We start from the raw sequence: 23,517 nt of genomic DNA, 5'->3' as shown, positions 1-23,517 counted from the left end.
ATTTTGCATCATTTAAGTGCTGCTTTATTAAGAAATGCTAAGCTTTTAACATGAATATCAGTGTCAAGGCCCTTCACGATCTACTTTCAATTGCCTAAAATGGTCAAATTATGTTCCTATAACTGGGCAACACGCTTCTGCAAAGTTGACAGCAGACTAATTATTTTCCTTTTAAAATGAAATTGGCAGAGGAGGGAGAAAAAAAAAGTTTTATGTCTTAACTTCAGTAATCATTTAAACTCTTGTTTGACACAGAACAATGATGAGAATGAATTTTATGGACCTTTTCACTGTTTTTGCAAATGTTTTGCCCTATGGTTGTATGCAGTGCAACAGCAAGCTAATAAGTTTCCGTTCTGCATTTCCCCAAATGCTGCAAATGGGTGATATGGTTTGGCACAAGTCCAGCTTTCTCTAAACTTCTCTATTTTGTGTAGGCTTATTCCATAGCAGAGAACATTTAGTTGCAACATAATGCTGTGAGAACAAGCAAATGTTACGCAAGTAAAAGCTGTTTGTCCTGAGCTTTAGAGATTAGTTTCCTAAATGAGCACTGTATGATTTCCCCATCAATTGTCTACACTGAATGACATTAGCTAACTATTAAATCTCCATGTAATGGCATTCTGCCACCCAGATGAGAGAAAACATGACACACAAACATTATCTTTAGGATTTCATGAGATAGGGCTAGGAGAAAGGGGACTAGTTAGGGTAAGAAGTAGGAACTGACATTGCAACATTTCCTAATAGGGTCCTATGTGAGAGCCTGAAAGAACTGGTGTCTTAACTTTATTATTCACTAGTCCTGACAATTCCATTCTTTTTTCCCCAACAGGGAGTGGGCAGATACAGCTATGGCAGTTCCTGCTGGAGCTCCTCTCAGACAGCTCCAACTCCAACTGCATCACCTGGGAGGGCACCAACGGGGAGTTCAAGATGACCGACCCTGATGAAGTGGCTCGGCGCTGGGGGGAGAGGAAAAGCAAGCCTAACATGAACTATGACAAACTCAGCCGTGCACTCCGCTACTATTATGATAAAAATATTATGACTAAGGTTCATGGTAAGCGCTATGCCTACAAATTTGATTTCCATGGAATCGCTCAGGCCCTCCAGCCTCACCCCCCGGAGTCATCCATGTACAAATACCCGTCAGACCTCCCCTACATGAGCTCCTACCATGCGCACCCCCAGAAGATGAACTTTGTAGCTCCCCACCCCCCTGCTTTGCCTGTAACCTCATCCAGCTTTTTCGCTGCCCCTAATCCATACTGGAATTCACCAACTGGAGGTATCTACCCGAATACCAGGCTGCCAGCTGCTCATATGCCTTCTCATCTTGGCACCTACTACTAAGTGGGGAAAAAAAGAAACACCAGAAAAAGGAAACAAAGACACTGCTCACTGGGACACAGTCCCTGATGAGCTGCAATGAACTCTATTGGAGTACATGAATTAAAAGTGCCTAAAGAGACAAGTGAAGGTTTGGCTGGGGAAAAAAACAAACAAACAAACAAAAAACAAAAAACATTTAAAAATAGATGTCAAAAAGACTCTTTGTAGTAGGGTTTTAAAGGAGATACTCATGAAGTATTAAGATACTAAAATGTAATGTATATGGGCATCGACTCTGTGGACCAAACAACAGTAGACTATTGTAGGTAAAAGCATGAAATGATAAGGAAAACCTACAAAAGCTAGTGGTCTTAAAAGGTTGATAAGCTTAAGTGTAAAGTTTGATATCTTGCTAATGCAAAACTGGGACTATACTACAGCAATATAAGGATAAGTCTATAGTGACCTAACACAATATATGAATCATTACAAAAGAGGGGGGGAAAGGGGAAAAAAGGAAAAAAAAAAAAAAAGAAAAAAGAAAACTACCTGTATTTAAAAACTAGAGACATATCAACAAAAGAGACTGGTTTAGTGTGGAAGGTGATTTGGAATATAAAGGCATTGTTTTGGTTAAAATCACATGCGTTCCATTCATCAGAGTGTTATCAGCTACTCAAACTGTGAAGACAACCCAAACTTTAGGATTCCTTGACAGTATTACAAGAACCCTGAGCCAAACATTGGAAATGAGAAAGTGCTGAAGGGCAAGTGTATGATTGTAGATCAGAGGCCTACACCTGACAGAGGAAGAGGAAAGGAGAAAGAGGAGGACAAAGGCGGTGAGAATGGGAGAAAAGAAACTTCTTTACCAGTAGAGACTGAAGAGACTGAAAACTTAGTAGTGTTGGGACTATGAAGAAATACTTGTTTGGACTTGCAAAATGTTTTACTCAGTATCATACCATTCCCAGTATTACAGGAGGAACAGACTTGTTTTTATAGTAATAAAAAAGTGAAAAAGGGAAAAGCAGAAGAAATCAGAAATCAGAATATGCATCTCTTTTTTTTAAAAAAAAAAAGTAAAACTGGAATTGTGTTTGATATTTAAAAGTTACCAGTTAGAACCTCATCATTATTAAGGGGGTTTCTTTTCTATTGGTTAAAGCAAGAGACAACCCTTGACTGCCAAAATTAAAAATCATCTAAGTATTTTTGTTAGGCGGGCGCCAGTTTTTCTTTATTGAGTCGCGAACGCTGTGCGTTTGTCAGAATGAAGTATACAAGTCAATGTTATTTTTTCCTTTTTATATAATTATTATATAACTTATGCATTTATACACTACGAGTTGATCTCGGCCAACCAAAGACACAAAAAGGGACAATCAAAAATTGTGGCCTTGAATTTTAACTCTGTATGCTTAATGTTTACATTATGAACATATTAGTACTTAGAATGCAGAATGTATGTAATAAAATAAGCTTGGCCTAGCATGGCAATTCAGATTGACACAGTAGTTTGTATTTGCATTTTCAGTTCCTGACACGCTTATCAGAACTTCTTCTCACCAAATTAAATTATGTTAGGCATTTTGTTTTAAAATTTTGTTTTGTGAAATCTGGCAATCATGAAAATGTAGGAAAAATTAGCAATGCTTAGCATAAACTAAATGTGGATAGGTGCTATGTATATTCTTTTCCAGACTATTCTGCAAAAATGTTTGCAAACCTTTGTAACAGCGTCTTGCCATTCCTGTCCTAAACTTCTTTTGCCCAGAGATTGCATGCCCAGTTCTTTGACAACTTCATGGCCAAGACTGAAAATGAAGTCTAAAGGAGTCCTTTAAGGAAGAATCCTGTTACCCAGAAATTATCTTTCATTGGCATCAGATTATGTAGCATAATCTCAGCCTGAGATGTATCATACTGACACATATGTTGAATTACCATGCCCCCTTCCTATTAATACATACTGTATCATTATTAGTAAATAAAGTGAATAATGAATAATTTCCATTATTCCTCACTTTAGAATGGAGTGTATAGTAGCTTGTTAATTTGTCATTGCAATCCATCTTGGCTGTTTACAAAGGGCAGGATGTTTTCTTTCTGTTCTAGATTTAGAGGCTTCCCACACTGTACCCTGGGCCCCAAAACTACATCTGGTGCCTAATGGCATTATTCCTTTTTTTTGTTTTGTTTTGTTTTTCCCCAACACCAGCTGAAGAACTGGTCTGGAAAATTAACACTGACATTTATGAGTGGTTTTCCACAGCAGGCAGTGTTTACTGCAGACACCCCAGTCAGCTTAAACCTCCAACTATATCCCTTTCTTTTGCTGTTGTTTTGTCTCTTTTTAAGACAAAATGGGTGTGGTTTCAGGTTTTATAGCAAATGTTCTGCATATCCATTTTGTGGAGCATTAATCGGTGCTCTGCAGTGGGAGCCTACTTGCCAGATTCCTGTGTTATGGATGTCTTGGTGGCAGTTTACAAGCACAGGATTATATTACTAATATTTGAGACCTGAGCAGTGGCATCGTAAGCCTTGTGATCGTTTGGGAAATAAGCATTGTAAGTCTGTATCTCTTAAAAAATAAAAACTTACGGAAAGGTTAGAAAAACTGAACTCTTGGAAAAGGTTAGTCACTACTAAAGGTTAGTCACTCACTATTTTAGAAAGGCACACCTCTGTGCTGGCTATAAGAATAATAGTTTGCCTTTCAATGGAAATACATCTACAGATGCTTGCTATCTACTTTGTGTGTACTTCTAACTCAAAAAATGGTAAGTGCATTGTTGAACCACCTCTAAATTAAACACTTAAAAATCCAGATAAAACAACCATTTTTGTTTAGATTGGCCAGAATATGCCTGGAGGCCTTCAAAGTATCCCCAGAGCTCACAGAGCTGCCCACAGGATTTCCAGATGGTATTGCTCAGCGGCTGTCATGTACAATGGCAGTAACATCCTGACATGGAAAGGTAGGGTCCAAGTCTTCACTGGGACAGGGATGGAGTCACAGCAGGTGGGTGTGATGAAGACCTCTCACAATTGAAGAGCAAGATCCTACAGCAGGCCCCAGGTAGCTCACTGGCAAATTAGTCCAGGGTGTGGATCTTAGTGCTATACTTACAGCTTGCAGCTTTATAGGGGCTTTGGAATACCTGGATTTTACAGCTCTCAGGGAGAAGATGGAGAGCCCCCACTGCTGCTAGGGAACTGGGTTAGGGTAGGTGGCCCTGCTGCTGGTGGGGTCTCCCTACAACCCTACAGCAGCTGCCTCACAGGATCTGCTTGCTGTGGGGCAAGCACCAGCCCAGTGTCCAAAGGTATTGGCCGAGGCAAAACAACAGGCAGTGGATCCATGGCAGTGTCTCTGCTCTCTGCTGCTCACTGCCTGCTACCTGATCTGGTCTTGCTAGACCATGACCCTCTTTCATGGCTAAAAAAAAAAAACAACAAACAAACAAACAAAAAAACCAGCACAACCAAAACCAGCGTCAGGATGGCTGAACAAGTCTGTCTTCATATCACAAAAGACATTCACATGAGTCTCAGGTAGATTCTAAAACCTCAGTTGAAAGTGCTGTATCTTTGCCCTTTAAGCACCTGGATGCATGAACAAAATGACCCTGATCAGTCCCCATTTGTACAAGCTGGTCATGCTGATGCCTTTGTTTAAATTAGGACTCCTTTAAAAGTTAGTTATCAGTCAAGTCTTATTCCTTATTACTGCACTCTGTGGACTGCTCTGAAAGCAGCAACTTTGTTTTTGCTGAACTTTAGTGGTTAATGTATGCTTATCTTTCACCAAGAAATATCCTTCTGTCTGAGAAGCTGCACTGTTACATGGAAAGTGATAGCGAAACAAGGTTTAAAAGTAAAACCAAGAAGTTCTTATATTGCTGTTCTTGACCAAGATGTTTTCCCTGATATTAAATCGGATTTAGTGAATACACCAAAAATACATTTGAAGGATGTATTTTATAACACTTGTACTGGGACTCTGATCAACACTGATTTTCTCAAAGTTTACAACAGCACAGCACCAGCCATACTGAACACCTTAATTCCCCTCACTTTCCACCTTCAGAAGACTCCATGCTGGGTATCTCAAATGCTACATGCTTTATAAACTGTCCACAGCAAAATAGAGATCGTCAATGATTTAGACTTTCTTCTGCAAACTCATGTTTCTTAGACTAGCTAAGAACTAATTTTTTTTTTTAACTGTATGTGCATTGAGGAAAAAATAGCAATACAGCTTGTATTTGTTATATTTAATATATTATATTATATTCTTAGTGATCCCATTATCTTTTTCCATGGCATCTTCTCAAGTTTGGTCACATGAGGGAAATGATTACTGGTAAATTGGAATGACACCACATCTGTCCAAAGGACTCGGTTAATTCATGCCTGAATTTTAACTGTCTCTTGAAGCGATCCTGATGCAACACAAGCACTTAGCTCCCTATCTGGTCTGTTGAGGGAGCCTTAGGATATTTTTACAGTGGATCCTGCCTATATTTGGGACCTATGTTAAGAAGACTAAACACCACCATGGAGGCTCAAACTGGACTGTGACTATTCTTGGGTTTTTCTGAGACCTTGCTTAGCATCAGCAAGAGGAGTCCTTTCATGAGCAACAGGTAAACCAGTTACTTGGCAGCAACACCTTGGGGGGGGGGGGGGGGGGGGGGAGTTGAAAGGGAGCACAAACCAACAGAGCTGCCCTTTCTCCCCTTTGTTTTCTTGACAAGGGGTATTTCTTCTTATTTCACCTCACTGGAATTGTCACCAGATTGGATTGTTTGGAGAACCTGTCTCACTTGAACTCAGCTGAGAACTCACAGCCCACAAGGCTTTGAGGAAGCCATCCTTCAGCACTTGCTATTGCAGTGAGAGAAGCAAGGGCTAAGGAGGCCGTGAAACCTTCTTCTTGGTTAATCAACACTATTCCCCTCCCTCCTTAATGAGCACTGCCTATACACACACCTGGTCAGGTTATGCTGCTCCCAGCTACACATTTCATCATGCTTCTAATCTTCTGGTCATGTCTTGACTTCTGTGCAGACCATATCAGTGAGGTCACACCTTGGTATCAGCAAGAGAAAAAAGGAAAATGAGGTCTGAGTAAGTCACATCATCTTCAGGAAACATGTGAGGTTGCTCAAAACACTGTACTGTCTCCCTGCTTGTTTCCAGGCTCCAGCTACAACCTCCGAAGCTGCTTGGCTCCACTGCTGCCCCTTGGCCATTCCTTCAAGGCACTAGCAACTGAGACTACATCAGATGCATGACCCAGTGAAAGCCTTGCTTGAAGAACAGGACCACTTCACCAAGGTGGTGTCTCTTCAGGCTGCTGGCCTCTAAGAACTATATGCCTTTACTCTTCTGCACCTCTGCTGCTAATGGAACACAGATAATGGGGTGTCTATGGGATGAGTGTTGGCCCACCAAATGGTGAGCTAGTTGATGAGGATATTAGGCCAAGTGTTATGTGGAAATTGTTTCAAAACTTAATGTCCTCCATTGTTTAAAAGGGCACATATTTTCAGGAAAACTAAATATAGCATCCAGGTTGGTTTTATGAGATGTACTTTTAAATCACTGGAATGAGGATTTCTCAAAACCAGACTCAGAAAGTTTCTTGGGTTGTGCACCAGAACCTTGGGCTGTATATATTTTATAAAAGAATAATGGGCAGAATAGTTTTCAATGAACAATCTTAGAAGAAATAATGAGAAAGTTTACTCAGGTAACCCTATCTGTCTCCTTCACTATTACAGAACTATTTTCTATTGTACATTTATTGATGTTTCCTTAACCCTCTACTCATTTGAAAAGGTCTCAGCTCTAGGGTATTTCCACCCACTCCCTTAACACAAAGGCTAATACATCTCATTGTCAAAGAGTTTTTATGTTTTCCTGCTATTTTTCCCTTTTGCAGTTTCTTGTGGTTATGCTCCCCATGCATCACACTCCAGAGCTCCTAGCCTGCCTCAATGTTTACAGCTTTGCAAATGTTTGTAGTTTTTTATCACACTCCCTTTGACTGGATGCTAGCCAAGCTTAGACACATTTCACTTCACAAACCTATCCCTCTTCTCCTCTGATAATTGCTAATGGACCATTTTTTATTCCTTTTTTTTTTTCTTTTTTTATTTTTCCCTGCCTATATCCATGAGCAAGCCTGATATGTTCTGTCTAAGTGATTTCCATCTATGATTTCTCTGACTGCCACCTCTCTCCTACTGGACTCTTGGCCCAGTTAAGCAGCTAATGTGCTGAAAGATCTTCCTTGAACAGCTAAAAGACCATTCACCTCTTTAGCTCTGAATGGACTTACATACTTTTCCCTGTTTGGAGCCATTTTATCTCCTGGACCAAAACCTTCTCTTCTTCAGATATCTCCACCAACACATCACTAGGAAGGTTTTTCCAAACTATTGTTGTGAACTGGCTGCAGTTATTCCACCACCTCATTTTGTCCATCTGTGCAGTGTTTATTTTGGCCCTATTCTTTTGTGTCCTGGTGAGGCTTTAAGCTGTTTCAGGCAGAAAATACACATCCACAGAACACCCAGCAGCGTGTTGCTTAAGACTACATGATCATGTGTAAGGTTTCCAAAACAAGTTCCTATACATTTCCAATTTTCCTCATAATAAAGGTGTCATTCTACTCTGTTAGAAACTTCAAAGCTGCTCTGTAAACAATGAATGTAGGGTTTTTAAAGCAGGCACAAGCACTTAGGCTAAAAGATTGCCAAGGTCCTTTTAAACTTCAAAGCAGCCCTAGCAGAATATGAAAGATAATTTTAAACTTTCAGACAAGTCTTTCACTCAATTCTTCTGTATAGTTTTGTACAATTAATTACCAATTTATACCAGTAAACTGGCTGTGTAGACTTCTTGGCCAACTGAGACATCAGCACAGGACTGCCAGGAATGATGTAGGACTTCAAAGAGACCTGCACCTTTCTGGAAAAGAGCTGGGGAGCTTGTGAAGCTCTCCAATATATCTGCAACAACACTGGCTGCTGAAATGTTCACTTTTTGAAATAATGTCCCCTTGTGGGAGGGGGAGAGATATGTTTGAAAGCATTACAGTAGCCACAATACAAGGGGAAGAAAAAACAGGGGAAAGTGAAATTATTCATTAATTTTATGGATGATCCGCCCTCCCTTCCCCCCCCCCCCCCCCCCCCCCCGCTGTATAGTTCTCAGAAATACTAGTGTGATACATCAATATGTTTTGGTTTTCTGAGATGGGAATGGCATTCAGATGACCCAGCCATAAGCCGAATCCTATTGTGCTGGAAATGGTAAATATATATCGTGACTAGTAGATGCTGCTTTGAAGTGCTCTTTTCTTTAAATACACAAGGCTAACAAATGCTGAAAGAGAGGCTGCATTTTTTACTAAGACTAGCAGAACAATTTCCATTTCAGTTCTTCCTTGAAGGAGGGAGGGATTGTTTTTTTCTTCTAAAGCACTCTAAGGATAAATCCAGAAAATGTGTAGAAGGTGCCCAGATATTGTGATGGGCTCATATTCTCATAGTTATAGACAGCTCACAGCCTGGATCTCCAAGGGACTGAAATGTCTGCTGTTGCCCTGAATGACTGCTAGTTATGACCACAGAAAAGTTATATCTGCCTCTGTACGGCAAGTAAGTTGTAAACCTCCCACCATGAGTTTACAAGAAAAAACAACAGAAAATTAAGACTAAAGCAAGTGACACACAGCCTTTGGAACAGAGCAGCACCAAGGAAGGGCTTCAATTTTAAAACAGGTGTGAAAATAAAGGTCTTTCCCTCAGCTGTTTCTAAAAGATTAAAGTGAAGGAGGCAGGAAAGTGGGCATACAAAAGTGGCAGGAAAGAGGGCATACAACCAAGGATGAATGGGAATGACAGTTGGAGCTATTATTGTTTTGGAATGGGTGAGGAAAAATAGGAGTGGGAGACTGAAATAAAGAGAGAAAGAAGAAAGAGTGTTATGAAGTGCAGTCAGAGTGGGTAGCAAAGTGCCACGGCATTACGGTCTGTATTAGCAATTTATGAAGTGGGTATACGTAGACGTTTTAGATGTTCTTGCAAGGATTACTTGGTGCTAAGCGTTAGACCCAATTTGATGATGGTGGCATAAGATAAGAACTGAGTTGTCAGTAAATGAGTAGCCCACCAGGTGATCAAAATTTGGGCTGACAGCATGAAGGCAGCAATCCAGGAGGCTCTACCATGTACAGCCTGGGAGAAGAGGGAATTGCATATAGTCAGGGGATGCGAGGAACGCTTCAATGCCTGGGGAAGACCAAGAAAGTTATTTTCCTGCATAGGAGTGGGAATTGAATGACGGATGTGAGGAATACGGAGAAAGAAACTGAAATTGGATATCAAGAGGTTAACAGAAAGGGAGATCAAAATGAAAGAAAAGGAGACCACAGATCCTGGTGATTTTAGTGGCTCAAGAAAACAACAACAAAAAAGTCTTAAAGAGAAGATAAGGCCAGGCGTAATTTCAAGTGCTGAGCCCAAAGGAGATGCTGGAGAGGCACTGCAATGTCTGATATGGTAGGAGGAGGCAGGTTAGCACATCTGCAGTAAAGTAACAGCTGAAGCCAACTGAGCTGAAGAGTCAATGGAATTTGTAAATGTTCATTTCTCTTTCTACTCTTACCACTTTCGTATAGTTTCAGCTAACTTTTCATTATAATTTCCACAAACATTTCATGTCACGGCTTCATTACAATGTGGACTGCACACTGAACAGTTGTAAAATAGCCTTGCCAATGCTGGTAATTTACACTGGGAATGTAATATCCAGTTCCAATCACTGACGAGTGCTATGCAAAATGAGCTAACCAGCATTTTTCATTTCTTTAATAACTTACCTCAACAATTAAATGTATTGCAATGCTAAATTTACGGTACATAATAAATCATTCCAGACTGTATAAAAGCATCAGACAATACATTTCTGTTGTTTTGTCATAAGCTGTACAAAATGCTGGCTTAGCACTCTGTAAATTGCTTTGTTCACACTTGTTATTTTAATTGTATACCAAAAAACAGTAGAGTTTTATGCATTCAGTGTTGGGTCTCACACTGTGTGCCAGATCCAATATGCTCTCCTTTCCTACTAGATGCAGATCACAGTGAAAGCTTTTAGCATAGTAGCCTATGAAGTGTGTAACTAGTGACTACTTTAACATTTTCGCCCTTCTATTGTAACTGTTGGAATAGCTTTATACAGAGTTTAGATGTGGCAGGTGGTCCTAGCTAGAATTGCGTTTCCATATCCATATGATTCCTTTCCCTACCTTGGCTAAAAGCTAAGATGTTTGGTTTGTGGTTCAGCCCTCTATTTCTGGAAAATCTCTGGTGGGCCTAACAGTAATAATAATTATGGTATAGAGAGTCATTGGGCTCTAGCACTCCTTTTGTCTTCAGTTTTGGCACGATACAACATAAAAGTAGAGAAATGGTAGGAGGAAGGACAGCTTTATTTAGTCAGAATACCTGGCAAAAAGTAGTTAGTTGACTGATGATGGGGTTTCCAAAAGACACAAAGTAGTTTAGGGCCTCAAATCTGATAGACCTATGATGGGATTTGTGTCCCTCAGTCTCTCAGGTGTTGCAGAAGTCCTTTTCTGGTTCATTGCTTAACATAGCCATGTTCATCCTGGCAGGCTTGGATTTGAGTGTATAGCCCTGAGGGTGCTCACAATTTCAGATACAAAGACACCCTCCAGCAAATGCAACCACCAGAGGGTAAAATGCCACCATACAAAATGATCACTGATAAAGAAAAAATTGTTCACCAGAACATCTTTCAAAGCTGTTGTTGATAACTTTTTGTTCCCATGGCAGGGTCTTGGAGTAGTGCTGAAAAGAAAAAAAGCTGGGCAGTGATGTAGATTTGGGACTGTGTTTGAATGCCCTTGATAATGAAGCCTACCGTATTGGTCTGACACCTGTCTGTCAATGTGCAAACGTAAACTTCTCTCACCAGTATGTCCACCTACACAGACAGAAATACAGGTCTTATGGCTCTTGGATGTCAACAAAAAATGCTATGCCTCTTCTAATGCATTCTGTGAGGCTGCTGGGCCCTCCTACGGCCTTCAAGGCAGTAGCAGCCAACAGGCACCTGGGCAGTCCCTTATTTCCAGGCAGCAACACTCTTGCAAACTGTGAAGGTGCTAATGAGTTTCCTGAACAATAATGTAATGACACACTAAGAAAGGCCTGGGTGCTTGCTGCATTGTCTGACTGCCAAGTGATCTGGGTAGGGATGTGATTCCTGGTAGTCCACACAGAGAACTGACAGGTCTCCAGGGAAGGGGCAATGCTCCCACACACCTGCCTGGTCTCGCTTGGTTTGTGCAATTAGACATATAATGAGGCTCCTAGAGACTCACAGGCTTAGCTCCGTGCACCTTCTAGAGAAAAACGTGACAAACTTTTTCTAGGAGTGATACACTGTGTTTGACTGTTGAAATATGTACAAGTGTGCATGCTGAGTTTAACCTGTAACTACATGCCTCCACTTTGACCCTCTCCTGTGATGCAAAGTGATTGAATCAGCTCCTGCAACTCCTCCTGTTCCTTAGCTCCTGCTTTGAGATCCAGAAACCATGGCTCCAGTGGCAGCTGGACACCCCTGACTGATCAATCCCTACAGGTAAGGTGGGAGTGCAAAGAACCACACATTTTTCTCTTCAGCAAAGGCAAGTTTTCAACACATTATCAGCGTCATTCTCTGTATCTTATGTCAGTTGGTGGTATTCAAGGACAAGGAAAGCTTCATAGACTGCCAGTGGTCAACAGGTCACATCTGCCTCAGCCTCCCACCTAAACCTATAGTAACACCATCTCCTGGATTGCTCTGCAGCTTTCTCTTCTCTGAGCTTGGTTGCTGTTTGTCTTGCACCTTTTGTCTGGAGAGGACGGGGCTTTGGGTTGTCCCCAAAGTCACAACAGGTTTGTATCTTCAGCAGCAGCTGCTCCTCGTGCTGACCAGAGGCCAGCTCAGGTGGCTGTGCAGGGAAGAGGAGCCCTCGACAGCCTGGCTCCCAACTCACACAGTGCCTATACATGCGGCACTGGGGAAAGGCCACTCTCCTGGGCTTTGGCCCCTTCTTGGTGTCTGACTGTAGTGCAGTCCAGAAAGCATCCTGAGAAATGAAGCAAAGATGGAGAGAGGGAGAAGGTGCTTCACACCTCACTCTCTGGTCCACCCTGCTCCTGCCAAGGTTAGCCTGGGGCTGGCAGGGCACAGTAGGTGGGGCACCAAGTCAAAAACTCCTGTTTTCTATCCTGTGAACCAAAACCTAGGGTTTTTCATCCTCACAGTCACCAGACACCATCAGTACCTTGTTCCTGGTATCCCCATAGAGGTTGTCATGGGTGGGACAGGCCTGGCACCCTGGCATGGTCCGTGTTGCCTGCTGACATCCAGCAGCCATTGTGCTCCTCCTGTGGTGGGCCTCATCCCCTCCTCTTCTTCATCATAAGACCTTTCATAGAATCATAGAATCATTTCCCACAACGAGCCATTTCTTTGTGTGTGAAGTTTCCATGCCCCCTGGTAAAACTGCTCAAAAGCTTTCACCACAACCTTGTATTTCCCACGGTAGTGCTCTCCTGTACTGCACTGTAATACTGAAAGATCTGAAGGGTTTTGCCAAGTGGTTTGTAACCGGCTTCTTGAGGGCTGGTTTTGCAACACAGGTCACATTCAGCCTCTTTGCACTCTCCCCTCACTACACTCCTCCTGGGCTACACCTGGGTTGCAGAGGAGATCTGAAGAGACAGGACCTCTTTTAGAAGCCCTCTGTACTTCAGGTGCTCCCTGAAGTTTCTGTGTAAAGATCTGGGCCGTGGTCCTCAACACAGCATGGGGTGAGCTTCAGTGTTGTGTCTGGTCCTCACAGGCAGCCAAAGGACAAACAGATCTGTGTGAGAGAGGAGACAAAGGCAGCGTGGGCTGGGAAGGCACCACAGCATGAGTTCTGCCTGTTCCACTTCCCCGGCGTGACTTCATGCTGCTGCCCTATTGCAATATGGGTGCTATCCTGCTGCTCTTACTGGGAAGAGCCTGCAGCTTTCCTGCCCCTTTGCAGGTCCCTGGAGTAAAGGTGACGATGTGCTTGCCCTGCAAAGGTCAGGTGGCTCCTGACCCAGCATTCACTTCCTGCTGCAGCATTTTGTCCCCAGAGCCCTGCGTAGTGGGTGGTGAATGCCACACTGTCCCATGTGGCCTCGGACATCTTCCTGCTCATGAAATCCAGCCCTGGTTTGTCTCCTCAAGCTGCTGCAATGGCGAGGCACACAGGAAACCAAGCACCTCTGACTTTGCTCTACATGTGCCTCAGCCCCAGGGACAGCCTTTTCTTTTGGGGATGAGACCCTGGTAGCAAAATAACAACTCTGCTCAAGTGTGTCAAGGCATATTCTGTCAAGGCATATCCCTCTTTCCCCCAAAAGATGGCACTAGGATTCACCAAAAGTGAGCAACTCAGCACCCTAAATACTTTTATCTCTGTGAAAAATGCCACTGAGGCCCTCCACTGTGGTGCCCATCTCTCTCCCACATAACTGAGGGACACCTCCAGAGTGTGCTACCACCACATTCCCAGGGCACACCCAAAGGGCCTTAGGTTACTGGCAACAACAACAGGGTGAAAAACGAGTTGCCACCTGCTAAGAGTACTTTGCAGGAGGGAATGTCTTCTAGTAGGAAAAAAATGCCATCACATTACATCTACCCTGTAGTTTATTTCTAAGGCAATGAGGAAACATATACAATATTGGAATTAATCTTCTTGTATAGTGGCATTATCTGCTGTTGTAAAATTAACATCATTCGGATTTTTACTGAAAAGTTAATTATTTTTTCATTCTGGTAACACAGCCCATAAACCTATGAATAGAGAGTTTGTCTGGTAATTTAGGCACATTTTTAAGTTTTTTTGAATGCAAATGTTTGTACATAATGATAATTAAAGAAGTATTTTCATGATTAAAAGAATAAAACTAATGAAGAGAGATTATTTTTCCTTGTAATTCTTATCATATATTGAAAAAAACTTTTTATCTGTCAGTGAAGCAATAGTTTTTTTTTTTCCTCAAAAACAATCTCCATTCCAAGATAATGGACTTCTTGTATTCATTAACATCTCCAATAGAGCTATCACCTGAATAGCTGGGATTTTTCTTTTCATTAAAGAAAATTATAAGATCATAGCTCTACAAATGAAAATAAGTTAAAGTGGGCAGATAAAGGGTTTCTGAAGAAGGCAGAACTCCAAGGCTGAAAACGCTGTCTCAGTATGTTTAAATATGAAGAGAGTGCCTCACCAAGGAGGCTTACCTCCTTGGGCAGGTCAGCATCCTCCAAGGACTACTGGGTCCAACAATTGCCTAAATAAATATTTTTCATTAGCAGTAGCAAGTTCAGTAGTGACACTTCCTGAAAGAAGGTTGTCTGGTTTTGGTTTCTTTTGCAAATGCTGGTGTCTCATGAAAGACAGACATCTGATTCCCTTGTGCCTCCATTTTTTTTGGACCAGAGGCTAGCATGCACTTATTCCTACTGCTAGCAGAAAGTTACCTTTGTTTTCTGCATGTTACTGCCCCTAAAGCATGATTAAAAAGCAAAGCGTGAAAGACAGTTACACTGCTGAACACCCCATGTGACCATCCTGGGAAAGGTGAGATCCTCACAATGCAGTTGTTTTTCTAAGTACATAAGCTTGGAGGTGTCCATTGAGCATGCCAGCAGCCCTGAGCATTAGACTATGATCTGTATGTCCTGCTCATTGCATTGCCTGCTCCTTTTGTTACGTGTAGCAATACGCTTTTGCTACTCATATCTTTGCGTAGGAGGCTGGCCTGTTCACGGGTCTACAAATGGCCAGGCACTGTTGTAGCACAGCTGCTTACGAAATAGTGAAGTGGGAACGCAGCCTCGGAGAGGACTGCTCTGGGCTGGGTTGCCCGCTGTTCCCCCTGTCCTTCTGAAGGACAGCAGCTTGCTGCCTTTAGTATACTCAGGAGACCCCAAGACTAAATATAACATAGCAACATAACATAAAACATAACATGGCATAGCATAGCATAACATAACACAAAACAATACAGCATAACATGGCATAACATAGCATAACATGGCATAACATAATATGGCATAACATATAACAACATAACATGACATGACATAACATAACACAAACATAACATAACATAAAACATTGCAAATGGAGCCTGAGCGTGGAAAAGAGCTGTGTAAAGAGAAAGTATTTAGGATGTTTTGGAACAAAATGCATGGGTGTGGGGGATTTAAGTGTTTTTAAATGTCCTGACACTAGATGGTGCGGTGGGTTAGAATAATCTCCTCTCTGCAGGAGACCCTGTTTTAAGTGCGTTTCAGGCCTGTCCTGGGTTTTGGCAGGACTGAGCGTGTTTATCAGCCCCGCTCAAGAGGCGCCACGGTCTGAAGGAGCAGTGTGGTTTTGGGGTCAGGATGGAGGTGCTGTGCGGAGGCGTGTTCAGCTGTGTGCAGCTCTGACTGCAGCTCCACTTTTCCTTCTCTTGCTTTCATTAACAGCAGCATTGCCGAGAAACTACAGAAAAGAACATAAAAATTAAAGAAAAAAGGAAAAGCTAATTATACAAATTAATCATCCTAAAGAGAGCAGGAGCTAACCTATAGTGCCAAAATAGGCACCGAGCTGAGTTGAGCTCTGCTGCAGGGACTTTCTCCCTATAGACTGTATGCATGTGTCCAGGTCCCACTGACCAATGGGGCTGGTCGTGGGTACAGAAGTCAGCACATGTGCATGTGCATCGACATACTGGGGCACCGACGCTTCCTCTGGCAAGCACTGAGATGTCACTGTGGGTGCCTGCCGTGCTTGCTGATGTCAACGGTAGCAAATGGGACTCAGAGCTGTGCAGGATGGCTTGGCACCTTGCAGGCAAAGGGCTTTAATGTGGTTTCTTGGGTGTAACTGAAAGCAGCTTTTGGCCCAGGGGAATGAATATTTTTTGCCTTCGTATATGCCCTGATTTTTGCAATTGTGCCATTAAAAGTGTCTTCTAGAGAGCAGTAATTAACAGAGTATATGTTTTAGTTACTTCTTCTGAAGCTGTTTACTATGGTTATTCCAGGCATGATTTTTCCCTCTTCTGAAAAGATGTAAAGATTTTTTTTTTTTTTTTTTTTTTGCATCAATACGTGCCGGCAGCATTTTGGGGGTCAGAACAAAGAATCTTGGTAGGATTTCCTACATGGCACCATGGACTGGGCACACCAAGTCCTACCAACTTGCACTGAACTCCCTGCTATTGAGTCACTTCAGCAGTTTTGATCACTCTCCCACTACTCCAAGAAATATTTTGAGTGCAATTTAAACCTGCCCCGGTGTTTGATACTTACATGCTTATTAGGCACTTCTTCAGCTATGTGCATTTGTGGTCAAAACTGGGAAATCAGGAGAAAGCAAAAGGTGCCTACAGGGGCTCCAGCTGAAGTGTTGCCTTATAACTCATGAAGAAATGAAAAGAAAGAAAAGGGAAGCATTACAATAACTGAAAAAGTCCTTCAGCACGATTCTACCATGACTATTTTTCCTTAAATGTGTCCCTTGCAGTGTAAACATTAGCTTCCCAGAAAAGTAAACTTTCTTTTAGCACAAGAAGTAGGTTTTAAAAGCTAGAGCTTCAAAAGTCTGTGAATATATAGGCACTGAAATGATGTATGATGTATGGAAAAAAAAAAAAAAAACCTTGGGGAGGGAAAGAGGTATAAGATAATGATCACTAAAATGGTTATGAGCATGATTTCACCTTCAGGAATGCTTCAGCAGGAATTTGAGATTTTTTATCGTTCATGGAGAGGGACAAAACCTAAACAATTGGCTCAGAAATATATTTATGAAGAAACAAAATGTTTGTTTTGCTGTGGCTCCTGGATTCACAGTTTTGAGACCAGTAGGGACGAGTTGCTCATCTCGTTTGGCCTCCTGCATTAGCAGAAGCCCCATCCAGCTACTCCTATAATGAACTTGACACCAAGGGGGACAAGTTCTTCATTTTTCATGAATATGCAAACCAAACTAGAAGAATTCTCTCACCTTCATCAGCTTTAGCACAAATGTGTGGTTCTGCTGGATTGTCAGCCACTATTGTGTTTGTTGCTCTTTACTTCCTTTATTTGTTTCTTGCCTGTAGCAAATATTATGTTTTCCCCTTTATAAGTGTCCATCTTTCAGTCAGGGAGTAGGAAACAGTCCCATCACTGAGGTGACTCATGCACCTTGTGGATAGTGAATCACCATTAGAATGAGGTGAACATGTGGCATGTAAAGCAAAGGCTGGAACGCTTTCAGACAAAAACATTCAGAAAATACTGGTATACATTAAGGAAATCAAGGGAGGGGAAGAGAAGCAGCTTGTGAATGATTATTCACAAATTAAAGGACTAAACTAGCAATTCCCAAATGCTTGTGGCCAGCACCCTCATTACAGGCCACTCATTCTGTGTGACCCCCAAACCAGTTAGAAATACAGAAAATTCAGCTGATCTTTGTCTAGCTTTAGTCCACAACCCCTTCTCAGCAGAACACACTCCAAGTTCGGGCACCAATTGGCTAAACTTTTATTTGCTGTAGCATTACAAGTGCCATTAACAGTGGTACACTGCTACACACTGCCCAAAATTCACTTTGTGCCCTGAAGATGAAGCTCTGCTGCCCTTTCTGTCCCCAGGGGTGGGCTGGTGCCAGTAACACTGGCTCTCCAGCAGAAGATGCTGCCGAGCTCTAATGGGGGTTCCTGCTTCTGCTTTGCTGCCCATCCATGTCCAGGCTGAGAAGGAACAAGGCTGATCCTCAGTAGCTCTCAGGCAGACTCATCCCCTGACTGGAAACAGGGCAGTGAGATGCCTTGTGTGCATGGTTAGTGTGGTGGCAAACAAATCCAGCTACTCAACAGGACCTGAGCATGTGAGCTTGGAGGCAGCATCATGTTGTGACTACTGCTGGGCACTCAGCAGTGCTGAGTACAAGCAAAGCTCACTTTTGGAGGTAGGACAAAAATCAGATACCCCACAGGGGCTTTTGAAACTCCATTCTTAAGCAACCTGGTAAAAGCCATGTGGGAAGCACTCTGAAATCATAGGAGCTATATCACAGATCCCAGAACAAGCATTCATGTTGGATGTTTTATAGGTTAGAGGTAAATCCTCTTCAAGAAATTTTTTTTCTTTTTTTTTTTTTTTTCCTCATGTGAAGGTAATGTGGGGTGGTTGTTTTGTTCAGAGTTGGATGCATGATGTTATTTTGTTGTTGCTTAAGCTAAGAAGTTCATGTGTTAAACACTGTTCCAGAGCTGTACCCAATTGTGTCCAGGTTAATAGACGAGCCTTTGTCAAGGACATTGTGCAAACACATTTCCACAAGACATTATTGTCTGGACACATGAGCAAATATTTGCCTAAAAATTGTAATTGACTATTGTTCAAGAACTGCCACCTGCCCCCTGGTTTTCTGGCACTCTTGTAGAAGGAATTATGCTTTGCAGCATTGACTTCAGACAACATTTTTATGGGAGCCAACTCTTGACCAACAATTAAGTAAACATTCAGATTGCCTATTTTTTTTTTTTTTTTATCTTTTCCCCAAGGCTGCAGGATAAAGGAAGTGTTACGAAGAAAAGGAGAAAAGGTAACCAGCCTTGCCTTAGCAATAGCACTGTGGAGAAATGATATATGTGGAGAACTATAGCCTAATATGATGGACACACTGGCATAGTCATGGACAAGACCAGGCAGCAACACAAAGGATAAGTTCATCTGTGTTGTAAAATTCATTGTGTCAGCTGAAGCTAAGAGAAGTGATGACAGTCATGATGCCAGGGGATGGTCAGACAAAAGAAGACTGTGCAGCTGTCCTGTTATATGAGGCACACAACGTGCCAGGTGGCTTGAGCAGGAGTTTTGCATCTTCAGCAAAGCTGCCCCAAAATGTACAAATAAATGACTTCAAAGACAAATACTTGCCCACTCACTTTAATCTTAAAAATATGATTATCCAGAGATATATTTTGGAAAGCTGCACTATGTTTCAAAGTGGAAAATTAAATATTTCTGTCTACAAATCCTGAAGCTGAATATTTTGATGGCTAACTGTTGTCATCTCAGCCCTTTTTTGTTGAAGTTCCATGAACGTAATAGGAATTCACCAAAATATTTGGTCTATTTAAATTGATATTTTTCTGGCTTAAACACTTCTGTCAAAATGGTTTCCTCCAGTTCCACTCATGAAAACTGTCTAATTATCCAGGCTGACATTTTTTTTTTTCATGTTTATATCATCTTTATTTCAAATTTTTTCTCTAAAAAGAAGCAATGTCACTGCCAGTTCTAGTTGTACCACTAGTGTTTTGGAGGTAGTGGCTAGCTAGGAATATGTGATTACACTAGATGTATTCCTTTTTGTTTTGCTCAGTGTAAAAAAAAAAAAAAAGCTTTTCTGTCAATTATCAGAAATTAGGATTTCTTTTTACATCTCTCAGGTTTCCCAGCTGACTGGCCCCTGTGATCCTGGCTGTTGCAATTCAGCTGACCTCAGAGCTCAGCAGACAAGTTTCTTGGATACCCTTCGGTTGTTTCTTCCTCTCAGACCTCCACTACCTGCTGAAATTCTCCTGTCTTTTCAAAACTTTACCAAAAATAATCCTAATCTTGACCCCTTTGCTTTCATTTCTCTTTATCTCATTTCAGAAAATAGGCCCCATGAAATGTCTGCTTTGTTAAGGCCTGACTGTACCACCAAAATAGTTTTTCTTCACCCTTGTACTTTCTTCTGTGTTATGTCACAGCAATCAGCTATCGCAGCTCTACAGAGACTTAGCCTGTGCATGAGATTATATACATGAGATGTTGTGGCATCTCTGTGGCCATCCTTCCCTTCTCCATCTTTGCTAAGAAAACATGGTTATAATGTAAGGGACAGCTGGCTCTATCTGAGGATGACAAGGGTGAGAGAAGATACCTGTGCTTGCACTGTGGGACAGATTCTGACCTGAGGCCCTTAACTTCCTTCATCTTTTCCCTTTGATCTATCTCTGTACTTGTGTTGTGGTAACCATCAATGCTGTTGACAAGAAGAGTAAAATAATGTTACCAAACCTTCCCCAAAATAGCCTCCTCTCCACCACTCGAGAAGCCCTGTTTCAACACCAGCTGTCAACTGCCCACAGCAGGAAATGCTTCCTCCGGTGTGTTTTCCTCCTGAGGGACTGTTAACTCTGAAACATGCCATTGTGCAGAGCATGGATTCAATACACAAAAGGCTAAAAACTGCACAGCATCCTGTCCTTGCTATTCATAAAGTGAAGTCCTTCTCCCACTCTGTGTCATGGTGAGGGGCCAAATAGAAAAATGCTGGTGCCTAACCAGTAGTACCATAGTTGTAGCAGCCTAACATTCCCAAAAGCTGAGTCCTATTCCAAAGGTGAGCTTGCCTGAAAACAGAGCAATGGTTAGAGAGCTGATGGGCCAGTCCCTGCCTGGGAACAGGAGGAAATGAGATGACGAGCTATTTCCTTGCAGGAGTGCTGCTACATATCCAAAGCTGAAGGGAAGAGAGGTACCGAAGAGTTACAGTGACTTCTGCTAGCAGATTGTTTGTGCCACCAACACATTTCCATTTCCTACCTTAGAAAAAATGTCATGGCTGTCTGTTGGCTTTACTGATGTTGGTAATGTCCCTGCTGTCCTGCTCTTCTGCAGAAGGAAGCAGAGGTTAGTGAAAGTGGGCCACAAGGAGCTGCTTTCAAGCTGCCAAGGGTGTGAATGGGGTAAACACCAAGAAATGTCCTCCTGCTGCTTTTAGGGGTAAATACCAAGAAATGTCCTCCTGCTGCTTTTAGACAGAAGCTTACCCTTAGTCATCAATGAGGCACAGGTGCATAGCTTCCCAGCAGTCTGTGCCCTCTCTCGAGCCAAGGTAAATCCAAGAGAGTCTTTTCTGCCAGCTCAGGAGCCAGGGGATGTTTGAGCAAAGGTCTAGCTGATGAAAGAGGAAATCATTTCTCGATGCATGCCAAGGTTATAATTGGGGGGATATGCGCAACTGGGAAAAACCTAGACTTTTCTTCATTTCTCATGAGGAAATTGAGAAGCTCAGTAGCCAAATATCTGTTGGGAGAATCAAGAGGAAGCTGAGGTGTTTATTCGCCGAAGGAAATGGGAGGGCTCGGCTGCCGCAGTGGTGTCATTATCTGAGCGCAGGACAAGCACGGGACCGATAGGCCTGCGGTGACTCTCATCCTGTTGCCCTTACAGAGCAGGAAGTTATCATACAGCCCATGCTTGGCCCGCAGACATGGCCCGACCCTCGGTCCTGCCAGTGCCCATGCTGTGCTTAGAGGGTCACAGTCCCTGTGGGATTTTTTCATTTTATTTTTTTTTCTGAGCCACTGTTACTGCATCAAAGATCATGCATTTCTCATTGTGTGTGTGAGAATTGCTTCTCATCCATGCCCTCTGCAGCTGTCTTATTTAGCTTTTCCTGTTGACTGGAGGTTTGATTCCACTCTAGAGAAAAAATAAAAACACCAGAAATGCCTCTGTGTGAATCTCACCTATCCTCTTCTTCAGGTTAGTGGAAATAGTTCTGTGAATTTAGCAAACAGTGCTGTCCAGGGTGTTCTACTACCCAGAGTTTTTGTTTGTTTGTTTGTTTTTATACAGCTTTTGTCCTCCCAGAAGTTGCACATGATTCCAGGAGTATATTAAATCACATGATTATTATATGGTGCATGTGGTTTGTTCTTTCTTTCCCAGAAGAAAAAAATTACTTCTGTAATTTTGTGCTTTGATTTAGTGCTTTCAGCATTTTTAGGATGAACTTTTTCTGAGTATCCTTATTCCCACATGCTTATATTAGGGCTGCCAAGGATTGAGATAGTCCACCATTACATTGGGCAGATCATTTCATGGTCTAGGACAAGCTTCCAAAGTGACCTTTTCTCTCATACAGGAGAACATTAAATTTCTAGGGGGACATTACTGGCAGCAGAGAAGCTGTCCTCCACCTCAAAGCTGGAGACAGTCTTTCAGAAATGCTGGGCTCAGGCCTGTGACATGTCTTTGGCAGCTGGTATGGCCAAGCAGAGTGCAAATGGCCATGTCACAAAAGAATGGAAACTCCTAGACAACTGACGTGGAACAAAAATGCTATTTATTGGTACCATCTCACAATGCGTTACACACACAGAGGACCCAGGAACTTCCTGAAGTTATGAGTTAAATGAGTCTGCTGCAGTTCTTCAGCTTTAATCCCAAGCAGCTGGCAAATAGTTGCAAACTCTTCTACATTCTGCCCTTGGCCAACCAGCCAACTTTGCCCTTCAGTTTGGCATTGGGTCAGATATTGTGCTCTTCCCTGGTTATACCTGCCTGCCTGGTCTGAAGAACAACAATGCTTATCCATCTCTGGGACACTTCAAAGATTTGTTAAGTCAAATGTAAATGTTAAAGAAAAGACAGACAGCTATCTGGTGTCTTTTGTGTTGGGTTAATGCTCCTCTGAGAAATAACAGTGCTCTTGTGAGTATAGAAGGGAAAAGGGCGAGCATATGTGGTGTGATTGCCCTCCTTTGAATGGGGACTTGGAATGACAAAGCACCTGTGATACTGGGCCTAGGGCACATCACTGAATTGCTGCACTCATTTTTCTGTCCTTATTTTTTTTTTTTTTCCCCAGGACAGCTCAGCCTTCAAAACCCGTGAGACAATGCAGAGATGGTGCCCACAGAGCTGAGCCCAGTGTGGTGTGTGCTCTTCATCAGGTCTTCCAGGAGACGTTCCTGTCAGACCTGCCAGCTGAGCAATGCCACCTTCAGCACAGGAAAACAAACAAAGAAAAGCAGACCATGTTTTTACAGCCCTGTATGTAGCTGTACCACTGCCCAGTGCAGTAAGCCTGTGGCTTACCAGTGAGCTGTGTGCATTTCGGACAAGGATCAATGCCCAGGGTCACAGACCTTGTTCTTTATGCATGCATGAAAGATGTGTTGCCCTTCATCAGCTGATATATGCCCAGTGCTACAGAGCCTTTCTAGGACAATCAAATCATGCTTTTAAAGGATCTGCCTA

At 42.4% G+C, this 23,517-nt stretch overlaps 1 protein-coding gene across 4 annotated transcripts in view; it reads left to right on the top strand.

Annotated features, from left to right (window-relative positions):
• Positions 1 to 3,364, top strand: part of ERG (ETS transcription factor ERG) — a 147,302-nt gene extending 143,938 nt beyond the window's left edge. For all 4 annotated transcript variants that reach the window (XM_048071472.2, XM_066978885.1, XM_066978869.1 and 1 more), the window contains one exon: positions 839 to 3,364. In XM_048071472.2, coding sequence (XP_047927429.1) covers positions 839 to 1,359 — 521 coding nt within the window. In that variant the 3' untranslated portion in view covers positions 1,360 to 3,364. The remainder of the gene's footprint in view (positions 1 to 838) is intronic.
• Positions 3,365 to 23,517: the final 20,153 nt, after the last annotated feature.

The sequence above is a fragment of the Anser cygnoides genome, chromosome 1, assembly GCF_040182565.1.
Source record: "Anser cygnoides isolate HZ-2024a breed goose chromosome 1, Taihu_goose_T2T_genome, whole genome shotgun sequence".
NCBI classification, from domain to species: Eukaryota; Metazoa; Chordata; class Aves; order Anseriformes; family Anatidae; genus Anser; species Anser cygnoides.
Note: the sequence above shows the minus strand (reverse complement) of the source record. Positions and strands in the feature narration are given on the sequence as shown.